The sequence below is a fragment of the Amblyomma mixtum genome, chromosome 8 (assembly GCF_055824585.1).
Source record: "Amblyomma mixtum isolate Tamu chromosome 8, ASM5582458v1, whole genome shotgun sequence".
Taxonomy (NCBI): domain Eukaryota; kingdom Metazoa; phylum Arthropoda; class Arachnida; order Ixodida; family Ixodidae; genus Amblyomma; species Amblyomma mixtum.
This window is the reverse complement of record NC_143019.1, coordinates 14,016,980-14,039,935: the sequence shown is the minus strand read 5'-3', so window position 1 is coordinate 14,039,935 and position 22,956 is coordinate 14,016,980. Positions and strand designations below refer to the sequence as shown.

The 22,956-nt window shown below is 48.0% G+C and overlaps 1 protein-coding gene across 1 annotated transcript in view; it reads left to right on the top strand.

Annotated features, from left to right (window-relative positions):
* The window catches only part of BBS8 (tetratricopeptide repeat protein 8), a 44,153-nt gene that overhangs the window by 11,279 nt on the left and 9,918 nt on the right, over window positions 1-22,956 (top strand). Inside the window, exons 2-3 of the mRNA XM_089556562.1 lie at window positions 12,180-12,432; window positions 16,819-17,022. Coding sequence (XP_089412688.1) covers window positions 12,202-12,432; window positions 16,819-17,022 — 435 coding nt within the window. The 5' untranslated portion in view covers window positions 12,180-12,201. The remainder of the gene's footprint in view (window positions 1-12,179; window positions 12,433-16,818; window positions 17,023-22,956) is intronic.

The window sequence follows — 22,956 nt, the reverse complement described above, 5'->3', positions numbered from 1 at the left end:
ATTAATGAACCACAGCTGGGTGGAATTTACTTACCCTGAGACCTCCACTACGGCATCCCTTATAGCTTGAGTCTCTTTGGGACGTTAAGCCCATGAGACTGTAAAACCAATCAGGTATCGCAAATGTTTTGGTTATATCGCTGGTCAGCAAATGCATAATACCAATGTTGGTACTATCAATAGTTTCACTATGGATAGTCTTGCTATCGATAGCGGTACTATCGATAGTAATACTATCGACAATACTATCGATAGTCTATCGATAGTAGCACTATCGATAGTTTTTTTATACTATCGATAGTTTCAAAAAAAACTATCGATACTATCGATAGTCAATTTTTCGATAGTTTTGCATCACTACTGTGTAGGCCACCGCCGCAGCGTCCAAGGGTGGCTTGTGGTTGTATGGAGGACTATGCATGAGATCCTATAGTTCATACAATTCTGCACTCGCCCGGCTGGCTGTCGCGAGATAATGGATGACGGCGGGCGAAGCGCAGAAAGCGCTTTTGCGACAGCATCGCTTGCCCAGCTGATTCTGTTTTGAATAATCATCCAGGTGTTTCTTGAACCTGCGAAAAACCAGGAGAGGGGGGGGGGGGTGGGGGGGGGGGGGGGTTGAGCGTCGCGAAAATGAAGAGGGCAGTTACTAAGGGAGGGACCGTGGCCTTCGTTACAAAGTCGCGGTGGGAGTGTCAGGCTCCTTTTGGGCAGCGAATAGGGGCTTGTACGAGGTGTTAACAATAAGCATCCTCTCCACTTCGTAACCTCTCTTCCCCTCACTTTGCTTGGCTTTCTCGACACACGCCTGACCAACACAGTGGAACAGTCATTGAAGTGCTTTCATTGCGCTAGACTTTTTTTTTTCCCCTGTGTCCTACAAACAATATATGGACATCTCACAACATTGTACATCGTTAGTTACGGGGAGATCATTCTCGTGATAGGGAACGCGTGAAGAGAATGGCCATTAGCAGTGGTCCTTGTTGTTATCACCAGTAACACGTTTGTTCTTAACATGCACTTGTTGGTGTCGCTAAACATGGATGCTGATTTCTCGCATAAAAGGTTACGATGGGCCGAGCCGGTTTTGTTAGGTTAGAATATCAGGAAAAAAAGAGAAGAGGTAGCTTTACTACTCTTAGTGAACAAATAAATGATAATTTATAATTATACAATGAATAAGTAACCTATACTATCTTTATGTTTGTCCACACGAACATATTTGTCAGCCCAGTTAGGACCAATGTAGGAATGGGCCCAAAGAAACGAGACCTACAACACCATGACCCTAAAGTCTGCGTCGTAACACACATAAATATTGGGGTCGTATTTATCTCTATATCTATTTGTACCTTATTTCAGAAGCTATACTGTTTTCGGCGTTATCAGTAGAACGATGTCTTCTCTATACTTCTTTAAATTTACCATTTTCTGCACCTCCCTCTTTCCGTCTTTCTCTTCCCATTTCGCTTCCCCACGCATAGTAGCTATAGTCGGACGCAAATAAAGAACGAACAAAACGGCGAATGCCCCTCAAATTCGGCCCTCCATTCATCTTCTCTCTCTATTTTTACTGTAAATAAATGTTTTTCACCCCCACCACGAGCAGCGGGCATACAGCTTTGTCAGCGACAAGACGGCTTCCACGTTACCTGCACAACCTTAGCATCGAACTTCAGGGAAATTGTCTGCATGGCAACCTGCGGCAGGAACAGCTATGCACCTCATTTGTGACTTGCACTCGGCAAGAGAGAGATATGATAAAACGTTTATTGAACGAGGTTGCCTTCTTGCCTAAGTGCTTGCAAATAGAGGGAGGGCTAAACACCCGGCAGAGTCATCCACGGCACGGCCCCTGCCAAGCGAGCGCTTCGTTGCATCGATCCACCGATGCCCTCGCGCGTTTCTTTTTTTCCTCCAAGGCGAGGGCAATTCATCTGACACGCGGGGGAGAAACGATCGCGCGCCGTTGTTTTCCCTTCCTCGCTGAGGAAGGGGAGGAAGAATAGCGCGCGCGATGACTCATAGTGCGCGGCGACGGCGTCTGGAGGCGCGGCAGCAGGTGTTTTGATTCACGCGCGCACGCGCGCGCGAGCAGCAGCAACCTTTCTTCTAGACAACGACGACGTCAGGCCAAGTGAGGCGCGGGCGGCTTGCCGCCGCGCTACCGCCGCGACCCGCCGCCAGAGGCGCCACGTGCACTTTACCTTGTCTCGTCGCCGCCCGCGAGTTGCACTGGGTGGCGTCAGCGGCGCTTGCCGATCATGGATCCGACTTCCTCGCGACGGGGTTCCTTGACGTCTTCGCGCGTGCAGACGTCCTCATCACGTCCTACGCCGCGCGTGGTAAGGTCGTCAATTAGAACCGCACCTGTCTATAAACAGGTTTTCCTCAGCTGACATATCTGAGTAATGTTTTCGCGTAGGAATGCATCTATTTAACGACCACACCCTGATGCCTCCGTGTCCCACCTTCCGTCTGTACATTCGTAAAAAAAAAAGGATAATTTAGCGTCGCGCAGAGCTTCGCGAAGTGAATAAAAAAAAAGGAGACTATTAGAAGAAGAAACGTGCCTGCGTCAAATGAGAGCATTTTATTTATTTATTTAAATGCCTACACGTCGCCGCGAAGGACATTTGCACTAATGGATGGGGCTGGTGGCAGTCACAGATTGTTAGCTGCAACTACTCTCATGCCCAGAGAGAAAAAAAAAAACATCTACGGATAATCAGAGTAGCAAACGACAAACGAGAAAGAAACTGAAGACGACAATCAAATGACAATGTGACTGAATCAACGCACTGGATGAAACAGCAATAATACAGAGGCAGTAAAAAACACGCTAGCACAACATGGCTCTAGATATACGAACGTGGAACTACGAAATATAAAGACAGCAGAAAAAGTAACAACACAAAACATCGCAATACGAGGACAGGAATATTGATTGCAGCCTGAACAATCAAATAAATCTCGTCAGTGCATCAGAGAGTGGAACATACGGTGCGCCTTGAATGACGTCAATAGAGAGCCCGAATTCCGATGACTGATAGCGCGCGGAGAAAGAACGAATTCTTGCTAACGGTGATAAGCGGAGAAGTTCCCCTTCGTCTTCAATCTTCTCGTTTCGCGCCCATTCCCTCTGTCTACCTCCTCCCTTCACCTCTATGTATTTCCCTCAGCGACACCCTATGGTTATGTCGTCAGCTGCTTCTACGTGGAGGGCTGTATGGACGTTCCTCACGGTACACACTATGACCTTACGCAAAATACCGCAAGCGGGCTTCCCCACAAATTACGGCTAATGTAACAAAGATGGCGGAGCTTTCGCTGGAAATGTTGCAAGTGCTTCAAGACGAGTTCCGGGGTTGGGGACAGAACGTATAAGAAACACATATTGGAAGGATCTCGGAAAAAACCAAGCATTCGATCGCGCTTTGTGTTTGATAGCAGCGCATGGTTGGCCATCTTTGTCTCGGTCAAATTAGACATGAGGGAAAGCTTGCTTGTAGACTTGATGATGATTAGAAATTTTTATGGCGCAAGGATAGCTTTGGATAAATTTAAGCCTGTCATATGGCAGAAGGTATTCAGCTTTTCACAAGGTGGGGTCAAAGACTCGTTTTCAATGCATTTCACCTAAGACAAGCGGACCACTTGGCTAGGGGAAAGCTTGAACCCATTAGATCACTGGTGGGTACCCGACGGCACTGGGGATCGAACCCGGCACTTCCCGCAGGCGAGGCGAATGCTCAGTCCACTGCGGTCCCTGCTTGCGGACTCCTTGCGATAAAAACAAATAAAAAAAATGAATTTTTGCCACTCGTTCAAGTATCACCTCAAGAGCCGTCATACCCACCCCTGGACTCGTCCTTCTTATGGCTCACTTATTAATGCAATATTATTTAGGTTGTCGCCTTGCACAAACCACCCGCTTTCTTTTTAACGATACTGCCTGATGGGTCGGAAGGTCGTGACGTCATCAGCCCGCGAAATTTGAAAATCTGAGTACTATAATACTGGACTCTGGAGTACCTTCCAATGGATTGCGTTATCAGATTATACTAATCCGACCCACTCTTCCGACTTACTCCGCCCACTAATCCACCTTAATTCATTTTCTTGGGTGGGCCTACTTCCACAATTCTGGGGGTCCGTTGGAATGTTTCAGGGTGGGCCAACTACCGAACGCTACCGCATCTTCTTCTTGGCGAATGTGGTTAAGAAGACCACAAGTTTTTTTTTTATTTGTGAGTGCTTACAGAGTTGAATGATCGATTGCATAGAGGAGATCAAAGCTTGCGCTAGTTCTCGCTCGAAGCAACCTTTCAATGGACGAAGCATGCAGGACAAATATCAAAGCTCGAAATACCTATTCGCTGACGATCGCTACAACGAACGCACCGCGCCATACGGCCCAAAAAGTCAGCGCCTGACCGGCTATTCAGCGGAGAGAGGCGAGTCAGCGCGGGGAAAAGCAGCCGCGACGGATTCGCTATTTGACCGGCTGACCTTCTCCTCCTGCAGTGCACGCTCATCTGTCGAACGCGTCTCCTCGTTTATGCGAGTATGCGAGTTGCTTTCTGCGGTCGCGACCGTAGAGCACTTTAACATGGCTGGCGGGGCTATAAACATCGTGTAGGAGGGCTTGTTCCAACAATGCTATCCGAAAGCATGCAGCCCGATTACAGGGTGGAGCCGTCCACGGATCTTGAGCCGTCCACATGATCGCAAGGTTTCGTAGCAACCAACCGCTGATTCATTAATTGACTGATTGATTGATTGATTGTAAAAGATTTTATTTGTCGGTAGGAGCTTGGTACTCTCGACCACTTAACGCAACCAACCGCTGATGTCAGCTGCACGTCGGCTGCTCAAAATTCCCGCCTTGTCTGCGTCATGTGAAAGAAACTGGTCAAAGTTCAGTAATGACATTCGAAGCTGCGCAACTTTCTTGTGGGAGAGCGCGTGCAATAAATTGTATGGAAGGTGTTTCACCCAGGACTTTACGCAAGTTAAAAAAAATAGGCTTTTTGTGTTATAAGAGCGCTTTTTTTCGGCATAGCATTGCCATCGGCATAGTACATCAGAATGCAGCTAATACATGCTAATTAGCAGGCTGATTAACTCATGCTGAATAGCTAGCTTTCTAATTATTACTGTTAGGTACCTTAATTACTGAGATGCATGCAGTCCACCATAATTAATGTCCATATCAGCTCCTGAAATTTCGAAAACGCGTCAAAATACGTGCGCTTTCGACAAACTTGCAGGCAAAGCAACCTCTCCAGTGCACGTAACTCGTAAAAGTATAGCCAAAATTTCGGGCCACAGCGCCGAGGATTACCGCGTTTTCTAAATTCTAAAAACTGATATGGATATTATTTACGGTGGGCTACACGCATCCCGGTAATTAAGGAGCCTAACAGTAATAGTACAAAAGTTAACTATTCAATATTAATTAGCCATCCTGCTAGTTAACATGTATCAGCTGTATTCTGATGTGCTACGTCGCTGACAATGCTATGCCGAAAACCGCTCTTCCAACTCAAAAAACCCTCATTTAAAAACGGTGTAAAGTCTTAGGTGAAACACCCTGTATACGTGCACCTGAACCACAACGCGGGAGAAGGTCCAAAAGCAAGCATTTTCGAATCCAGCAGACTGACGCAATGCTTTGCGTCGATTGTATTGTATGTAATATTTCATCATCTTTTCGTGAAGAGGCTTTGCATCATCTTTCTTTCGGTGCAAAAAATCTCATGATCGACATATTTCTGAGTTACAAAGTAAATTTCGCAATGAAATGGGATCTCGGTTATTTACAGAATATCGCAAGTCTCGGGGGCGGGGGGGACCATCTCGGAAAAGGCGGGATGGAAGCCAACAATCACCGAAACTGAGGAGAATAGGAGATGTCATTTTTGATGTATATAATTTGTAGTGTTCATGAATGGGAGATTAATAAAGTGATTATTTTAAAGATAATTCCGCACGCGAAACTCGCAGGTCGTGGGTTCGGATCCCACCAGCCGCACGTGGTTGTATTTCTTCTGCTTTCTAATGAAATATTTTTAAAATACATTCATTATTATAGCGCAACGGCGGCACAAAACAAGAGAGGGACAGAAAAAAAAAACAGCGCTGTTGTGTCCCACTCTTGTTTTGTGCCGTCGTTGCGCTGTAATAATGAATGTAGGTAACCAACTCGCCCAAAATGTTGTATCTTTAAAATAACTACCCTGTTAATCTCCCATTGATGAACACCATAAATTATGTATAAAAAACATCACGTATGCTCCTTGTTTACGGTTATTGTTGGCTTCCGTCATGTATGTCATAACGAATCCCTCTTTTCCCTTCTCTTCCCTTGTCGCTCAGCGCATGGGCGCCTTTTGCATTTCCCTGCATCGAAATGCGGCCGGCGTGACTGGGATTCGATCGTGCGACCTTGTGCTCTCGGCAGACGCATAGCCGTAAAATATACGCGTTTTCTGCTGGCCAAAAGCCGGCCAGTGAAATAAATTCCGCAAAGTTTCTGTCTCACATCTCTCCGTACAACGCTTCCCCGTTGGAAAGCCGCTATACGACGACGCAACGTTCCCCGGGATTTGATTAACGGGTGTCACATTGGCGCGCGTTCCCGGAGTCGCTCGCGCCTTTGTAGGTCACGCCACGGAGCGGTCGGTCGGTCGATCGATAAGCGTTTCCTCCATGCCCTGGCCCGATGCGATTGGCCTCTGATGAGAATAGACTGCCGGCCGGGACAGTTCCGGTCGCGGTGCGGGGAATTAAAACGCGCTGACGTGATAGTGTATCTCCATTTCATTTGGTGCCCTGATTTCCCTTTCGATGCCATTTTAGTTGTTCTAGAAGCCATCCCAAAATCATGTAGAAGTCTGAGAACTTTCAAACGCAGAATACAACTTCTTTTCACTCCGAATAGCTGGCTAAACACGTCCGAATAATGATTTCTAGTTGCAAACTTGTGTTCTGGTTTCTATATTTGTGTACAAAGTGTTAACAATAACACCTGCTTTTCTTTTTGAACTTGCTCCATGTGCATTTTTGTACGGTGATGACTGCCATATCTAATTGTATGTGTCTGTCTCCATGTATTTTGTAACCGCTGCTGTTGCGCCCAGTGGGGCCAGGGCCTCGTCAGAAGACTAATTAACTCCTTTTGTCCTGCCCCACGGGCAGTACCATGTATTGCCCATCCAATAAATAACTAAATAAATAAAAACCCACGACACCAGTCGCTGTCGTGCAACATACTACACGACAGGACTGTGTCGCACGACAGAAAAATGTGTCGTGCGACAGTCGTACGACAGTCGTACGACAGAAACTTCTGTCGTGTTTTTCGATCGGGATAGCTGTGGGAAAAGAAAATTGAGGAGGAGGGTATGTTAGTGCGAAAGCATTAGTCCAGACGTACAAACCCAAAGCAAGAATATTGTCTGGTCTTGTGCTCTTGTGTCTCGTGCTTTGTGCCTTGTCTTGCGTCTTGTGCAAATGGGAGGAGAGCGCCGCGCCACCTAGGTCACGTGACCTCGTGGCATCATCGCATCCTATATACGCACCGGATTGTGAGCAAACTGACCACCGTGGCGGGTGGCAGTTGAATTAATGATTAGGTGCGAGAGATTGCTCGGGAAGAGCAACATTGGTCGCAGCAAGCACCACCGGCGGCAGCACCTACCATCGCAGGGCAGTGGCGTATCGCTTGATTAACCGCTGCACCAATGCGCCGGGGGTGATATGAGGACTCCCAGGGACCTATCAATGTTAAGTAGAGAATGACCAATTGCACATATATGGGCATTAACACACTAAAGCTATATACTGTCAAGGCGGAGCTTGTGTGCCCGCCAAGGTAATTAACATCTCCAGAACCATTGAAGGGCTTCTCTATATAAAAGATGGATTTTATATCTCTTGTCCGTTGTTCGCACCTCAGTCGCAACATTCCTCTAATCATTGCTGCGTTAAGGTGTAAATGGGTAATTACGGTAATTATGTCGGCAGTAGCTCCGCCTGTGCTTCACAGTGGAAAAACCAGGCCGCCTCGTTGATATACCTCCCGAAGGCTTTCCAAATGCTTAGTATAGTAAAGCCTGCATGCGGGAGATGGCGCTGCATGCTGAGAGAGGCGTGGGCCAGGGCGATAAGGCACGGAGAGGAGGTTGTGTTAACCCTCTGCAGCTCCATCATGCATGGTCCTGCCAAGAGCGGTTGCATAAAGAGACATAAAATCAACTATATACTGAATGATACAGCAAGCGCCCAAAGCTGCTTAAAGGGAACATTCTCGTGCTTCTTAGAACCCTGATCTTAAAAACGTTGCAGAAATGCACTAACCGGTTGCAATCGCGGGTTTTGAAAACATTGTTATCGCCATATTAGTACGCCACGACTTCGGTCCGCATCGCAACGGTGTAGACTATCAAGAGGCGTTGCCATACAATGGATGCCGCCAAGGTTAGCAGGAATGGGGAGAAGATGTGCATGGGAGTGGGGCCGTCGCTTTCGCTCTGGAGTTGATATTGAACCTTATCTCGTACACATAGCGCATGCGCGTATTTGCCAGGCGAACAGCCACGTAACTCAAGCAGTTTTTTGCCGGTAACAAACGCAAAGAGCAAAGCAAACTGCGCGGCAAGCAACTCCGTACCCGCTCTTTGAACACCTACACCAGTGCCCTTCACCCTGAGTGATTTAATCCTGTCTATCAACATGCTCCCCATCGAAATCCGGCCACGGACACTTTGCAAAGGTCAGTACATGGTGGCGCCCCCTATGAGGCGGGAAATGAGCTACTGGTGGCATCTTACGATTGTTTTTTTTTCCCTCGTCAACACATTCTTTCTTTGAGCAGCGCTGAGCAGTTCGCGTAACTGCCGCAAATGGCGTGACGGTCAACTAACCTGTGTCCTTTCGGGGGCAAAACCAGTTTCGAACACCATCAGCCTGGAAAGGTGGTTCGTGATTCAGACTTTACAGGTTCAACGTGAGCTCAGTGGCACTGCGCCAACTTGAGGTTCTGACTAATTGCTAGATTTAGATATGTAGGCCGAACGGAAGGTTTCTTCAAAGAGTGTTAAGATCCAAGGGCGCCGACCACATCATTAGTAACGATAAGCGCTGAAGTGCGGTCACAACTGCAAGTACTGGTACTGTGTAGTGAATCCAGAGAGAGACAATCCACTTCAGCGCGTTCAGCCGATTCACTCTCCCTCTAAACGCGTCTCATGGCCTAGAGAAAACAGAGGGAGAGCGGCGAGACAGAGGAGAAGCAAAGACTCAAATAAAACGTTGCCATGGAGACGCGTCGTACACAAAAACACAGACGCATTCCAGTGAGCCTCCGTCCGTCCGTCGTGTGCGGAGGACAACCGGCCCGCAGCTGAGCCGACAAGGCAAGTGACGACTGCCTCGCGCGCAAGCCAGCTGAGTGTTCAACCTTCAACTTCGAACTTTCAAAACTCGCCTCACTGCCTGGCTCAAAACATTTGCAGATCTGTAGATTGTCGCGCCAACTGTGGGTAGTAAAACGAACTGCTGGGGTCAGAACTCGTCCAGGTAGTGCCTCCGGTTGCTTTACCCTCCGAATAGTGGCAGCATGGGACGCCCTTGCTTTGTACTGTTTAGTTATTGTTTATAACAGGCGTGATTAAAGAACTTCGGTCTCGCATAGCATAGCAGATATTCACACCGAGTATATAAAGAGAGAACATGCAAGTGTTAGCGGAGCGGGACCCCCCTTTTGACAGTGTTGGTGATGATGCCATATTTTATCCACCTCGTTTTCGGGAACATCTCGTTTCCGGAAGTATTTATCCGAGAAGTAGAACACATGAACCGACATACAGCATGCTTTGAATGCAGATGCAGGTTGGCCCATGTCCAACACATTCTTGGGAAAAAAATTTTGAATATTGGAATATTGTAAGGTAAAGCTACGGAAATATTGAAGGTAATGGCCTATTATTCTGATGGGTAGCAAAATCTTTCTTTTAGAGCGTTTCCATCAGTCGAATAGACCAGTTAAGACGGCCATAGAAAAGCAATGGGGAACACGACAGCAAAAACTTCAATAGCAAAAAAAAAAAAAGAAATGCAACCCTGCCGACGGGAGATCTGCGAATATATTCATTGTTACAGTGAAATCTTACAATACATTAAAGAAATTGCTTTCATAAACTGGTTCCCGTTCAAAAATGCTTTTCTCCAGAATTGTTGGCTATGCTTATTAAGCCATGAAACCCTGTTCCTCGCCGGCCGCATTAACGTTGGCCAGCACAATGGGCGCAGCAAAGTAGCCGGTGAGCTCGCGTTCTGAGAGTGCAGTTGGCGCAGTTGACACCAGCACCACGTAATGTTGCAGTATTCGCTGCTCGCGGGTTCCCCCATGGCAAATACATGTGTGGTCCGGAGGATAATGGGTCACTTACTTCCTCCACATATGTACCGCCAGTGCCTCTTAAAATATATAGGAGGCGCTGGTGTCACACAAGTTCGACAATACACACCGGCGCTAGTACAGACAGGTGCAGGACACCAGATCTCAAAACGTATGTACAGTCGTCCCCACACCTGACGCTGCTGACCCGAAATACGCGGGTTCGATCCCGGCCGCGGCGGTTGAATTTCTTTGGAGGAGAAATTCGAGAGGCCCGTGTACTGTGCGATGTCAGTGCACGTTAAAGATCCCCAGGTGGCCGAAATTTCCGGAGCCCTCCACTACGGCGTCTCTCATAGCCTTAGTCCCTTTGGGACGTTAAACCCCATAAGCCAACCAACCAACACCTGACGGAGCGCCCGAAAGGCACGCTCTGTTACGCATTTATGAGAGTCGCCGCTGTCTGGAGGGCGCGATACAAGCGTAGTCCAGTAATATGCGTTGTGGGGCTAGTTGGTTCATACTCAGATTTCTTTTATGCGCACAGAAAGACGACACAATAAGACAAGGTAGACAGGACGGAGCGCAAACTTTCAACTGTTTTATTCCGGAAAAAGTACATGACACTTATACCAAAAAGAATGGATAGTCATCAGTGCCACGTGCAAGCCAAAACCCGGGAAAAGCACATAGGAAGGGCACAGGTGACTCACCTCTTATGTAATTTATCTAAAAAGGCAAAATCTATAATCATATATTGTCACAGATGGTGCACTGACACATGAACTACCGCTTTTCCTTATATGGTAGGCCTCAGCCAATTCTCGCGCAAGCGTGTCAGTGCTTCTGCACAAGATGCCGGCGCTCATCAGTGAGTGTGGAAAAGATAACGACAAAAAACAGAAAGCACGAAAACTGTGTGATGCAACGCTCCAAGGCACCAGCATCTTGTGCAGGAGCACTGACACGCTTGCGCGAGAATTGGCTGAGGCCTACCATATAAGGAAAAGCGGTAGTTCATGTGTCAGTGCACCATCTGTGACAATATATGATAAAGATTTTGCCTTTTTAGATAAATTACATAAGAGGTGAGTCACCTGTGCCCTTCCTATGTGCTTTTCCCGGGTTTTGGCTTGCACGTGGCACTGATGACTATCCATTCTTTTTGGTATAAGTGTCATGTACTTTTTCCGGAATAAAACAGTTGAAAGTTTGCGCTCCGTCCTGCCTACCTTGTCTTATTGTGTTGTCTTTCTGTGCGCATAAAACAAATCTGAATACAAGCGTAGCTTTTATATTACGAGTTAAGCGCGGTCCACGGCACTGTGCATGACTGATAAGGTCTTGTTTCAAGCGCTAGGCCACTTGTAAATGACGCCAGTGCAATCCCTGGTGCGTCGCTCGAACGCTACAGAAAGGTCTTTAGACGACTGTACACCTTTTGTATCCCGTGTGCGTTCCTATTTCTTACGCTCGCGCCATCTGTCGAAACCTTTCGGCATGCAGTCGAATCTCGTTATAACGAAATGGTTTATAACGAAATAACGGATATAACGAAGGAATGACGATTCCACTTGGAAGCTAGGTCAACACGGGCTATAACGAAGACGCGGGTAAAACGAAGTAATCGCCGGGCCCTTTCAACTTCGTTATAACGAGGTTCAACTAACATGCAACTAACATGCAACTTCTGTTGTGCTGAACAGGAACTTGGCAAAGGCCGTGCTGGAACTATCACAGCCCACTAATAACCTGCTCTTCTCTCGATTAGTGTTCCGTAGAGGAGGAAAATTATGGCAGCGGCGGCGGTGGTGGCGCTGGAGCCCGTGCAGCAGGCGCTGAGCCTGTACCGACGGCGCCACTTCTCCGAGTGCGCCGAGCTGTGCGAGCGCCACGGCTCCTCCTCCTCGGAGCCCCAGCTGATGCAGTGGCTCGGGGTGCTGGCCCTGACGCAGCACGCGTGGCTGGACGAACTCGAACTCGATGGGCTGCAGCCGCTCGCCGAGGAGCTTCTCGACAACCAGGCGAGTCACCTCTACCCTGCACTGGGCGGACATTTTTTTTTTTCTTTAATGCGAAAGCATTATATGGCTATGCCCCGTCTGCAAAAAGTGTCCGCAAATTTTGTCCGCACGATTACGTCGTTCTCTGAAGATAAATGTGTGAAAGTGTGATTGTGACAGATAGTTTGTCATAAAATGTTGCCATGGGAAAAATTTGGCTGATAAGGTGCAATTAGTTAAACGCGAAAATAAATCCCGAAAAAATACACTCAGACGTCAAAATAGCCACGGGCGTCGATATAGTATGTGGATGTTTTGCTTTCGCATTGCTCCACTGCGGGCCGCCGCAGGGAAGTTCTTTTTTTTCTCATCTCCCCTAAGACAAGAAAGTGATAACTGCACATAGACCTACCCCCCCCCCCCCCCCCCCCCCCCATCACCTCAATCGTGTCATGCATAAATCATGTGCATACACTTCTCAACTACCATTGGTCAAAAGCTGACCACGTTATCCCGGAGTGGTGACATCAGTGAGGTTTCTTTGATGGCAGACATATCAGTGCCACTGCCATATTAGTGACATATTAGCGACATATTAGTGACATATTAGCGACATATTAGTGACATATTATTGTACCATCTGCTACTGTTGCACAATACTGCTGCAATACTGCTAAAGCAGCTCCTCCTACATCTCATCTTTCTTTCACTACTACAAGAGTCCTCGATGACTCTGCTACCATCACTACGTCAACTCCTCCTCCTTTGACTACTGCTATTATTATTATTATTGCTACCGAGATTGCGCGCAAACTTAGAAAAGTTTCTCTGCTATATTTATCGATGCAGAGAATTAAGTACGAAGAGCGCCCAGCTCTAATTCCTATTCGGATTCTCGTCTAGCCTGTATGGAAAAAAGAAAAAAAAAAGTCTGTGCAGCTTCTTCAAGCACCCTGCTAATTCAAGTGCTTCGTTATACGCTGCATTTGTTCACGGCGTGCTGATCGAGTACGCAAGCTATGCAGCGTCAACTCTGCTAAACGAGCGTTTATAGTCATTCAATTCTGTACTTAATTCATTAGGTCCTTTCGGAAACACTGTCCAGTAAGTATAGTCGAAATCTCTCGGCCCCCGAGGGCCATATATATGATGATGATATTTTATCACCGCCTGTGGCCCAGTACGCGGATACGCAGCGGCCGCCGGCTTTGTCGTCTGCGAGGGTGTGCCGACTCCGCTAACTTCACCGCATCTCTTGAGTGACAAGCGGCGAAGCTACCTTCGCAGGAAGGCTGAATGTGTGGTAGCAGCGCTTTAGGATTCGACCTGGCGCACTGCCAGGCCTAAATGTGTGCCAACGATAAAAGGCTGTCGCAACAGCCGCACGTTTATTCTGAGAAACAATGCAGCTTTGAATAGGAAACATCGAGCAACAATACGGAAATGTCTAATCACAATCGATCCCCTATTGGACACACGAGGCTAACAACAAGCTGCAGATGACCCTGAGGACGCGGTATAGGGCTCTTCTGAAAGGAAAATGATAGAAGTATGCCGTTAGATTACGGAAAAAGAGCAGATTTGACTAGAGAAAAAACGCGAGTTGATCCTACCTGAAAAACTTAAATAAAAAGGAGGAAATTTACACCCTTTGTCACAAGTAAGGAGGCCAACGGACTTCATTCTGGGCGATGCCATGCTGCCCGTTATGCGTCGCTGGCGTTGCAGATCTCACGGAGGTGAGGCCCTGAGGGGAATTCTTTCTCTCACTCCTCAAAAGCTTGGAACTACCATGGATGATACAAGTACCCCATGCACTACATGGATTACGTGCAAATCGCCTGGGTTCTGCACTTTTGACAAAGGGCTATACTTGAGCAGGACATACATGCAGTGCTCTAAACAGGTGACCGATGGTCTCTTAGCGTGAAGGAGTTGACTCCAAAGGAAGGCGAGTGTATTTCAGGGCGGTACAGAGTCTAGCGGAGTACTGAAGCTGAGAAATCAACCATAGAGAAAGAACGAATTTTTTCTTTCTCCGTGAATCAACTGCCGCACCTGGTGCGAACCGACCGTAATTCAAGTGTGACCAGTGGGTGGTACCATTGGTACACGGATTGTGGACCACCTAGTTGGCGTAGAATGTTCTGAGAGGTACGGAACGATTCAGCGCGTTACGGCGTATAAGACTACTAGTCGAATCAAAGCGTAGCATATCATAGGGATTCGTACCGATGACCTTTGGTTCCCCAAATCGTGACCTCTTGAATCTTCAAACGTCCATTACGGCCAAAATAATTGACGTAGGACATTCGAAGTGGCGTCAAACCATTTGTCTTCTTGCGCTATATACGTTGGCCTAAAAAAATAGATACCCGGATATAACGAAAAATTCGTACCCGATATCGCAAAGATGGCTAATGACGCAATATTCGTTGGGTATTGCTAACGATCGATACTCACACGCTGCTTCAGCGTTTTGCTCTCTAACTAGAAACAACGTCTTTGACAAGTAATCACCGCATCTTTCTGATCGCACCATTGTTTTTGTGCACACTTATGCGGATGCACAAAGACAGGTTTCTACAAAAAAATTTCTCAGCAAAATTACTGTATTACGCAATAGTTCGCAGCTGACCGATTCGTTATCGCGGCCTTCAACTGCGCGCGACAGACGGCGCGGCCGAACTGCGCGTTTATTCTTCGAAAACCTGGGATAACACATGTGGCATCCCATAGGTTTCGTCAGATTTCGCCGCATCAGACAATGCACTGTACCTGAGACTTGTGCGAGCAAATGCATCTCCGTCCAGTACAAATGCGGCTGCTGGTGGGTTTGCGAAACAGCGTATACATTCTATACCGAATGCGACAGTAAGGGCTCCCTGGGCGCTGCCATATTGTTCACTGGACTGTCGTGAGCACCTCGCGCTAGCACGGTGGAAGCGGCGGCGGAAACGGTTTCCGACAGTCCAGAGAGGAGGAGTTTCGACAACTCCCTCGCCCGATGCAAAGGTCTATAGAACACTGACAACGAGTTTGCGTCCATACAAGATGTGCGACCGCGTGTCATAAAAAGCACGGCTCTCTGAAAACGGCTGATGAAAGTTTTCCCAGAAAAATTTGCCAATAACTATGCGAAGATACGAGCGCTATATACATCGAAAGCGTTTTCTCCGGTCATGAGAGGCAATAGGTCGAGCAGCGACAGGCGACCCCTATAGGTATAACAACGGATGTTCGCTGACAATACAGCGGGGGCATGACGGTGCATGCAGTTTTGATAACACCTGTTTATCAGAACTCCGTGATAACACGTACGCGCGGATAATAGCCGATAACACGCATGTTATCAAAATTACAACATCCGCTCATTGTGAGGGACCGCTGCCTGTGAATCGCTTACGTCAGGAATCTCTCGAAGGCGATTTATATCGGAGCTGAATCAGCCAACGATTGTAATGCTTTCTCTTTTCACGCGTGTGTCCTGTCATGTGCTGGAAGTTATACGTGTCAGCACTTGCACTGTGAGACGCTCGCAATTTATTGCCCACAGTGTAATCGCTTTATGCATACCCGATGTTTCTGGGACGCTGATCGCTAATTTTTAAAAAATAGGGTTTTTGAGGTGAAGAGAAGAATTTTGCAGCACGGTAATACCAGTGTTAATACCAGCAATACGCACGCATTTTAACCGCGAAATCAGCCGGTGATGGCGACACCTGCATTTAGTTTTTGGGCGCTTTCTAGCTTATAAAAAAATTGCGAGGACACTTTGGCAACTAAAGTGTTGAGAGGCGAAAGCCGAGGACACTATATGCCGTGACGACTTCCGGTGGATGTGACGTCACACCGTTCCCGTGGCTATATCGATACCCAAATTATACATCTTTCGGGGAACTTGAGTGTTAATTACGCTTAATTACACATTTTCCATCTAATTTGACACAAATCCGACGTTTTCCCGACCATTCTGTGATAATTTTCACTATGCCGTGACGACTTCCGGTGAATGTGACGTCACATCGCTCTTGTGGCTATATCGACGTCCGCGCTATTTCAACGCAATTTCGACATTTTTGCCTATAATTAATGAACTAATTAAGCTACAGTCATCAAACTTGGCTTCTAGGTTCATTTTTTCCTCCTCTATCCGAAGCAACCACTGGTTTTCTTCTTTTTTAGTTCCCGAGTTAAACGTGCGTGACACGCTTTGTTAACGGACGGACGACAGTATGGGCCATTAAAGGCTTTCGCCTTAAAACTCCATTTACTGCGAGAGTGGTTTCCTTGCGATTAGAACGCAGTGTCGTATCGATACAGACCAACTTCGTTTCCTGTATCTCTTTAAATTCATTTGTTCCCTCCCGTCTCTGTTCACCCTTCACTGTCGTCCTTTGCTCGCAGGCGACAGCGCAGACGGGCCGACCGGGCACATCCTTGCGGGCGCCGGCCCCACCGACGGCTGCTACCGGGAGGCCGGTGACGCGAGAGGGCCGCCCCCTGACGGGCCTTCGGCGCAGACCGCAGTCGCGCGCCGTGTCCACCGCCCAATTAGGCGTCGAGAGGGCGCTCCGGACGGCCGCGGGACCCGGCACGGCGGCGAGAACGGCACGTGTATTGCATACAACATAGTGATATAGACTTCTTGTTTAGCGTGCATCTGGACGTGTGGGCCGCAGTGGTCTCATAGGCTCCGCTTCGGGTTCCGGCGTCGTATTCTGCAATCGATATTCTGGTTTTTCGTGCGCTTAGGTATTCAAAAAGCAGCGTGAAAAGAAAGGACGAACAGGCCGAGCGCTGGCTATCAACTCGTTTTATTGGTCAAGTGCCAACTACCGACGTGAGCTCTCGACGAGCTGGAAGTCAGCGCCCACCCTGAAAGCGGAAGAGCATATCTAGGGTCTTCGTGACCTCGCACAAAGTCTGTTCTTTATCTCTTCGACAAAAAAATACAAGCATTCCAGCACGCAGAGATGAAATCAGCACTAAATTATGCTTTCTTGACCGAGTAAAAGTGGCGACGTTTAAGCTGTGCTGCGTAGTGCGCTAAACTCAGATAAAGCTGTGCTGGTTGTGCGCACCGTAAAACTTTTTGCACCGCTAACTTAGTGTGACAACTGCGAACTGCTAGAATCAAGGTTACTCAACCTCGCCCTCTTTACACCGGTTTCCTGAGCCGCGGTGGCTCAGTAGTCACAGCGCTGGCCGCTGAATCCCGTGGACGCGAGATCTAATCTTGGCTGCGGCGATAAAAGTTTCCGTGGCGGCGAAATGCAAAAGATATCCGTGTGCTGTGCGATGTCAGTGCATGTGAAATAACCCCAGGTGGTCGATATCATTAGCGCGATAGCACCAGAGTTGCGTCGCACCAAAACCCTACCGATTTCCGCTGTCACACAATTAGCTGATTGGCCGATAGAAGTCACGTGACCTTGTGAAGTCATCACAACCTGCCCACCGTGGCAGGTGGCAACCTGGTCCCTGGACTGGGAGGAACCTGCCTGCCATGGCAGATGGCAGTTAAGGCTTGGGCGAGAGAAATCACGTGATCTTGTGACGTCATCGCAATCTGCCTACCGGATTGTGACCAACTTATTTTTAGACAGAAACCTAGATACAAAATTGAGAAAAAAATGATATATGCAAATGTCGGTGCTATAACAGAATAGCAAATACCTGCCACTGCAGCTAGAAGTCCAGATATGGCGGTTGATGTAGCGACAATTCCAAAGAAAATGACGCAGACACACAAAAGTTACAACAGAAGCTGCGACAAATTTGAGATTAATACTACTGCATTCAACTGTTTTATTTCGAATCCTTCCACCACGGTGCCTCTTTCCCTTTTCCACTTCGAGCTTCTCTCATGGGCGGTTGAGGTGTCCATAAAGAGTGATACAGCCACTGCACCTTTCCTTCCGCCGCCGCGGTGGCTTAGTGGTTATGGTGCTCGGCTGCTGACCCGAAAGACGCGGGTTCGATCCCGGCCGCGGCGGCTAGAATTTCTTTGGAGGAGAAATTCTAGAGGCCCGTGTACTGTGCGATGTCAGTGCACGTTAAAGGACCCCGGGTGGTCGAAATTTCCGGAGCCCTCCACTACGGCGTCTCTCATAGCCTTAGTCGCTTTGAGACGTTAAACCCTACAAACCAAACCAAACCTTTCCTTCCCTTATAACCAATTATTCCCCGTCTCTCTGGGCTTATCCCTCCCCTCACCCGCTTCTCTCCCTCAACTGCTTAGAGCGGAGCCAATCGAAGGCGGTTGCAGGAGGTATACCATAAACAGCTCTCGCTTTAAGTCCGTCCTGTTAGCAAGTGCGGCTTTCTGTTTGTCTCGTACGCGAAGCCTCAGTGAATGGAACCTTGATCATCGAGAAGCACCACCCACTAGCCCCACCGCACCCCAGCCGGATGCAACTCAAGAAATAAGCGGCTTTTCCCCCTCAAAGGACCCCCTTCCAGCCAGTGGCGTCGGCCGATTCTCATGAGCCTGCTAGTGTGGCAGAGCAGGGAGTAGTAGATGAAAGGGGATATACAGGGTGTCCACGCTAACTTTAGCCAAGGGTTAAAAAATAAAATATTTGAGGTAGGCCAGGGAAACCACTTACATACATCTACCAACCGGCTTGCGCATCATAGGCAATTTTTTGTTTTGCAATTAATTAATTAGCAATTAAGATAATTTTTCTGAATGCGTAAATATTCACTTTAGACAGAAAATGTGAATAGAGAAGTTGGTGAGAACCTTCAGAAAGCCCCATTTCATTTATTTGCGGTAAAGAAAAGCTCACGTGTATCTTTTTTCCGAGCTCCAAAGAAAGCCCGCGAAATACAAAAAAAAATGACGTGATTAGCGCGTTCGCGCGCCACGATTGTGCTGCTCTCAAACGTGGCTTGAGTCAACGAAATCAGCTACTGGCAAGGCGCGACGAGCTCAATGCGCCGGCAGGCCGATATGTCAACTGTGGCTGCGGCCCCCGCGCGAGCCAGCCTGCAAGCGTGACGGTGCAAGTTGCAGCAACGCGCCGGGTATTGTGAGGTATGACATGGGCAAAGGTGACAAACACAAATTCGACGAGTTTTATTCGCAACTGAGAGGCAAAAGAAGATAAGTACTTGCCTATCTTCTCTGTATCTCAGTGGCGAATAAAACATCGTCACTCGTCGCTGCAACTTGCACCGTCACGCTTGCAGACTGGCTCGCGCGGGGGCCGCAACCACCGTTGACGTATCGGCCTGCCGGCGCATTAAGCTCGTCGCGCCTTGCCAGCAGCTGATTTCGTTCACTCAAGCCATGTTTGAGAGCAGCACAATCGTGGCGCGCGAACGCGCTAATCACGTGATTTTTTTTTTTTGTATTTCGCGGGCTTTCTTTGGAGCTCGGAAAAAAGATACACGTGAGGTTTTCTTTACCGCAAATATATGGAATAGGGGTTTCTGAAGGTGCTCTCCAACTTTTCTATTCACATTTTCTGTCTAAAGTCAATATTTACGCATTTAGAAAAAATTATCTTAATTGCTAATTAATTAATTGCAAAACAAAAAATTGCCTATGATGCGCAAGCCGGTTGGTAGAAGTAAGTAAGTGGTTTCCCTGGCTTACCTCAAATATTTTATTTTTTAACCCTTGGCTAAAGTTAGCGTGGACACCCTGTATAGTCGCCTCACCCCGTAGTCGGATAGTCCCCTCCCTGCATCGTCACGCTAGCAGGGCCATGAGAATCGGCCGACGCCATTGGCTGCAAGGGGTTCCTTTGGCGGGGAAAAGCCGCTTCGTACTTGAGTTGTATCCTACAATAGTTAGGGGGAAGTCCAGCCACCCACCGACACCCTCGGTCCAACTGCCTAGCACCCCCCCCCCCCCCCCCCCCCCGCTGCTATCTTTCTTGATAAATTTGAGAGAGACTAGATCAGGTTAGATTAGATAGGACTACTAGAGTATAAAGTTGAGATAGTCGGCACGCATTCATGTAGCACCAGCAAAAGAACACGAACACGATGAAGGCAGCAAGGCGTGTTTGGTGGCGAGTGTGCTGTGTGCTGTAGCTTCTTCGTCTCTTGAATTTGCTAAGTGGTTCGATTACATCAGATTAGATTAGACAGACAGGTACGCAAAGAGACGGACAGATGTAAGTTTATATATGGCCAACCTTGCTTAGGTCTAATAATGGATGAAAATGTGGCAATTGTTCAGAGCCGGCTATCCTGAACTATATATATAAAATCACTTTTAGGAGCAGAAAAGAAGTGCTGAAATTAACAGAATGATAAAAGGAGATGAAAAAACGTTTTCAAACTTGTCAAAGAAAGGAAGCCGGAGTGCAAAAACAGCCCACTCACTACAAGCAAGCGCCGTAAATAGCTCCCGCAATCGCAGCGCTATACGGAAGACAAGGACGAAAGGAGGAAGCCCAAACACTCGGCGCTGAGTGTCCGTGATTCGTTCCCTTTTTATTCTTTGTCTTTTCGCTCCGTGATTGCCGCTGCAGTAAACAAGCGACTCTCCCAAGCTCCCACGACTCTCTGTCTACTTCCCGTATGCAGCCCAGTCACGTGTGCGTTCCAAACAAACAATCCATTACGAAGAAATTATGATGAATACGGAGAAAGTGGAAAGAGCCAAATATAGCTTCATGGGTGACGCAGATGCTATTTACAGCTCATCGTTTTAGCATAGTGCGTACCGCGCACCACTTAAAGAAAATACCGCTGCAGCCAACAGCGCATGCGCAGTTGGCGGCTGTGGGCACAGGATAACGCTACATGCTGAAACTCTCCAACAGAACGCTTCAGCGTACTGATGTCGCTACTGCGGGGCTTTGATTGAGCGTGTTTACCTTGCGCATGCGCAGACAGTTCCAGGAATGACAACGGTGCACTCTAAACCGAATACGCCTATGTGGGAGTAAAAAGGGAGTAAGCTGTTTTCTAGCACATTCCCATTTTACTCCTTTTTGTTTAGAGTATAACGGCAGCTGGGTAACAATGAATACTTTTGTTTGGGATAGTTGGTTCATTTCTAATAACGTGGCTACTGGTGCCTTTGAAGTGAACAAGGTGGGAGTTGCGTTCCGTATACATGACGTATACAGAACGCAGAAAGCTGTACAGTTTTCCTTTGTAGCCGTATGGCTGCGCTCGGGTGGATGTCAGTGAGTAATTACTCCCTTATTACAAATCTACTCCACCTTGGGGGATTTCCCCAAAACATTTGACCAACACAGTTCCCGCTTCGAGTTATTGATCAATTCGCTCTCGCCCTACCATAAGCTTGCCGTCCCGGTTAGCTCAATTGGTAGAGCGACTGCTCCGGTGAAGCGGTACGTGGTCCCGGGTTCGAACCCCGGACCAGGACGAATTTTTCTTTAAAGTTTCTGAGAAAGCGGTACAGCTTTCCTTTGTAGCCGTATGGCTGCGCTTGGGTGCACGTCAATGAGTAATTACTCCCTTATTGCAAATCTACTCCACCTTGGGGGGATTCCCGTAAACATTTGACCAACGTGTTTCTTCTGTGTCCTGTCTTCTTCGCGTAAGTACGTGCTTTGTCAAAAGTATACAGCCCAAGGGGTCTGCTTCTGAGCCCTGCAGCGCGGCTTCTCTTGCATACTCAGGGACCCTAAGCTCACGTAGGCGGGACGAACTCAAGTCATCAACCTTTCCAAGCATAGGGCAGTCAAATGTGCTTAACAGCCCCGCTACATGGCTTAGAAGGAAACCGTTTGGGCTGTATACCTTCGACAAAGACTGTACCTTATTAGCTTGGTAACGATGCGCAGAAACGTTTGGCTAACTAAGCACCCTCAAGGAACACGCGTCAAGCTAGCCGTACACATGTACTAGGACGCCAGGCTGAAACGGGCAAAACAAACCGCTGCGAATAAGTAATCGCGAAGGGCTGTATAAGGGCACGAGCAAGCACTCAGAGCGCAGATAAAGGGCGTTCGTTGGAGAGTCGGCCTGCTCTTGCTGCCACTTGCTCGTGGCGCGGGCAATGGTGAGGAAATCCTCGTCGGACGTGTACGAGGTGCCACAAATAACTGCGCCGCTCGCGGATTCCCTTCTTTGAATGCGGCTCAGGAAGCGAAGGCGTGTTCGTAGACGACGCAGTAAGGGAGTGCCGATGGCAAAGGCGAGGAGCTAGTTTTGCGTCACAAGCTGTAACTGTTTCATCATACGGTGAAATTTGCACGATGTCACGTTCGAATGAGAGTTTAGGACGACAGCTATTTTCCTGGATAGCATTCCCACCGTGTGGCCACACATTTCCGTCGCTAGTGTATACCTGTGTCCGCGTACCATTGCGGAAGGATATAACGGGATGTCTATTCACGATGCCAGCGGTGCATTGCACATCACAGCACGGACGTCGCGCCATCTCTCGCCACTCTGGTCGTTTCTCGAGAGGAAGAACAGCTGAAGTTTCCTGCTGTAGCTGTACAGTCCTATTTCGGTGTAAAAGCCCCAGTGTGTGTGTGTGCGTGTGTATATGTGTGTTCCAACCGCCAGCAGCGCCCTCCTGAGGAAGTACCCTCCTGTGAGCAT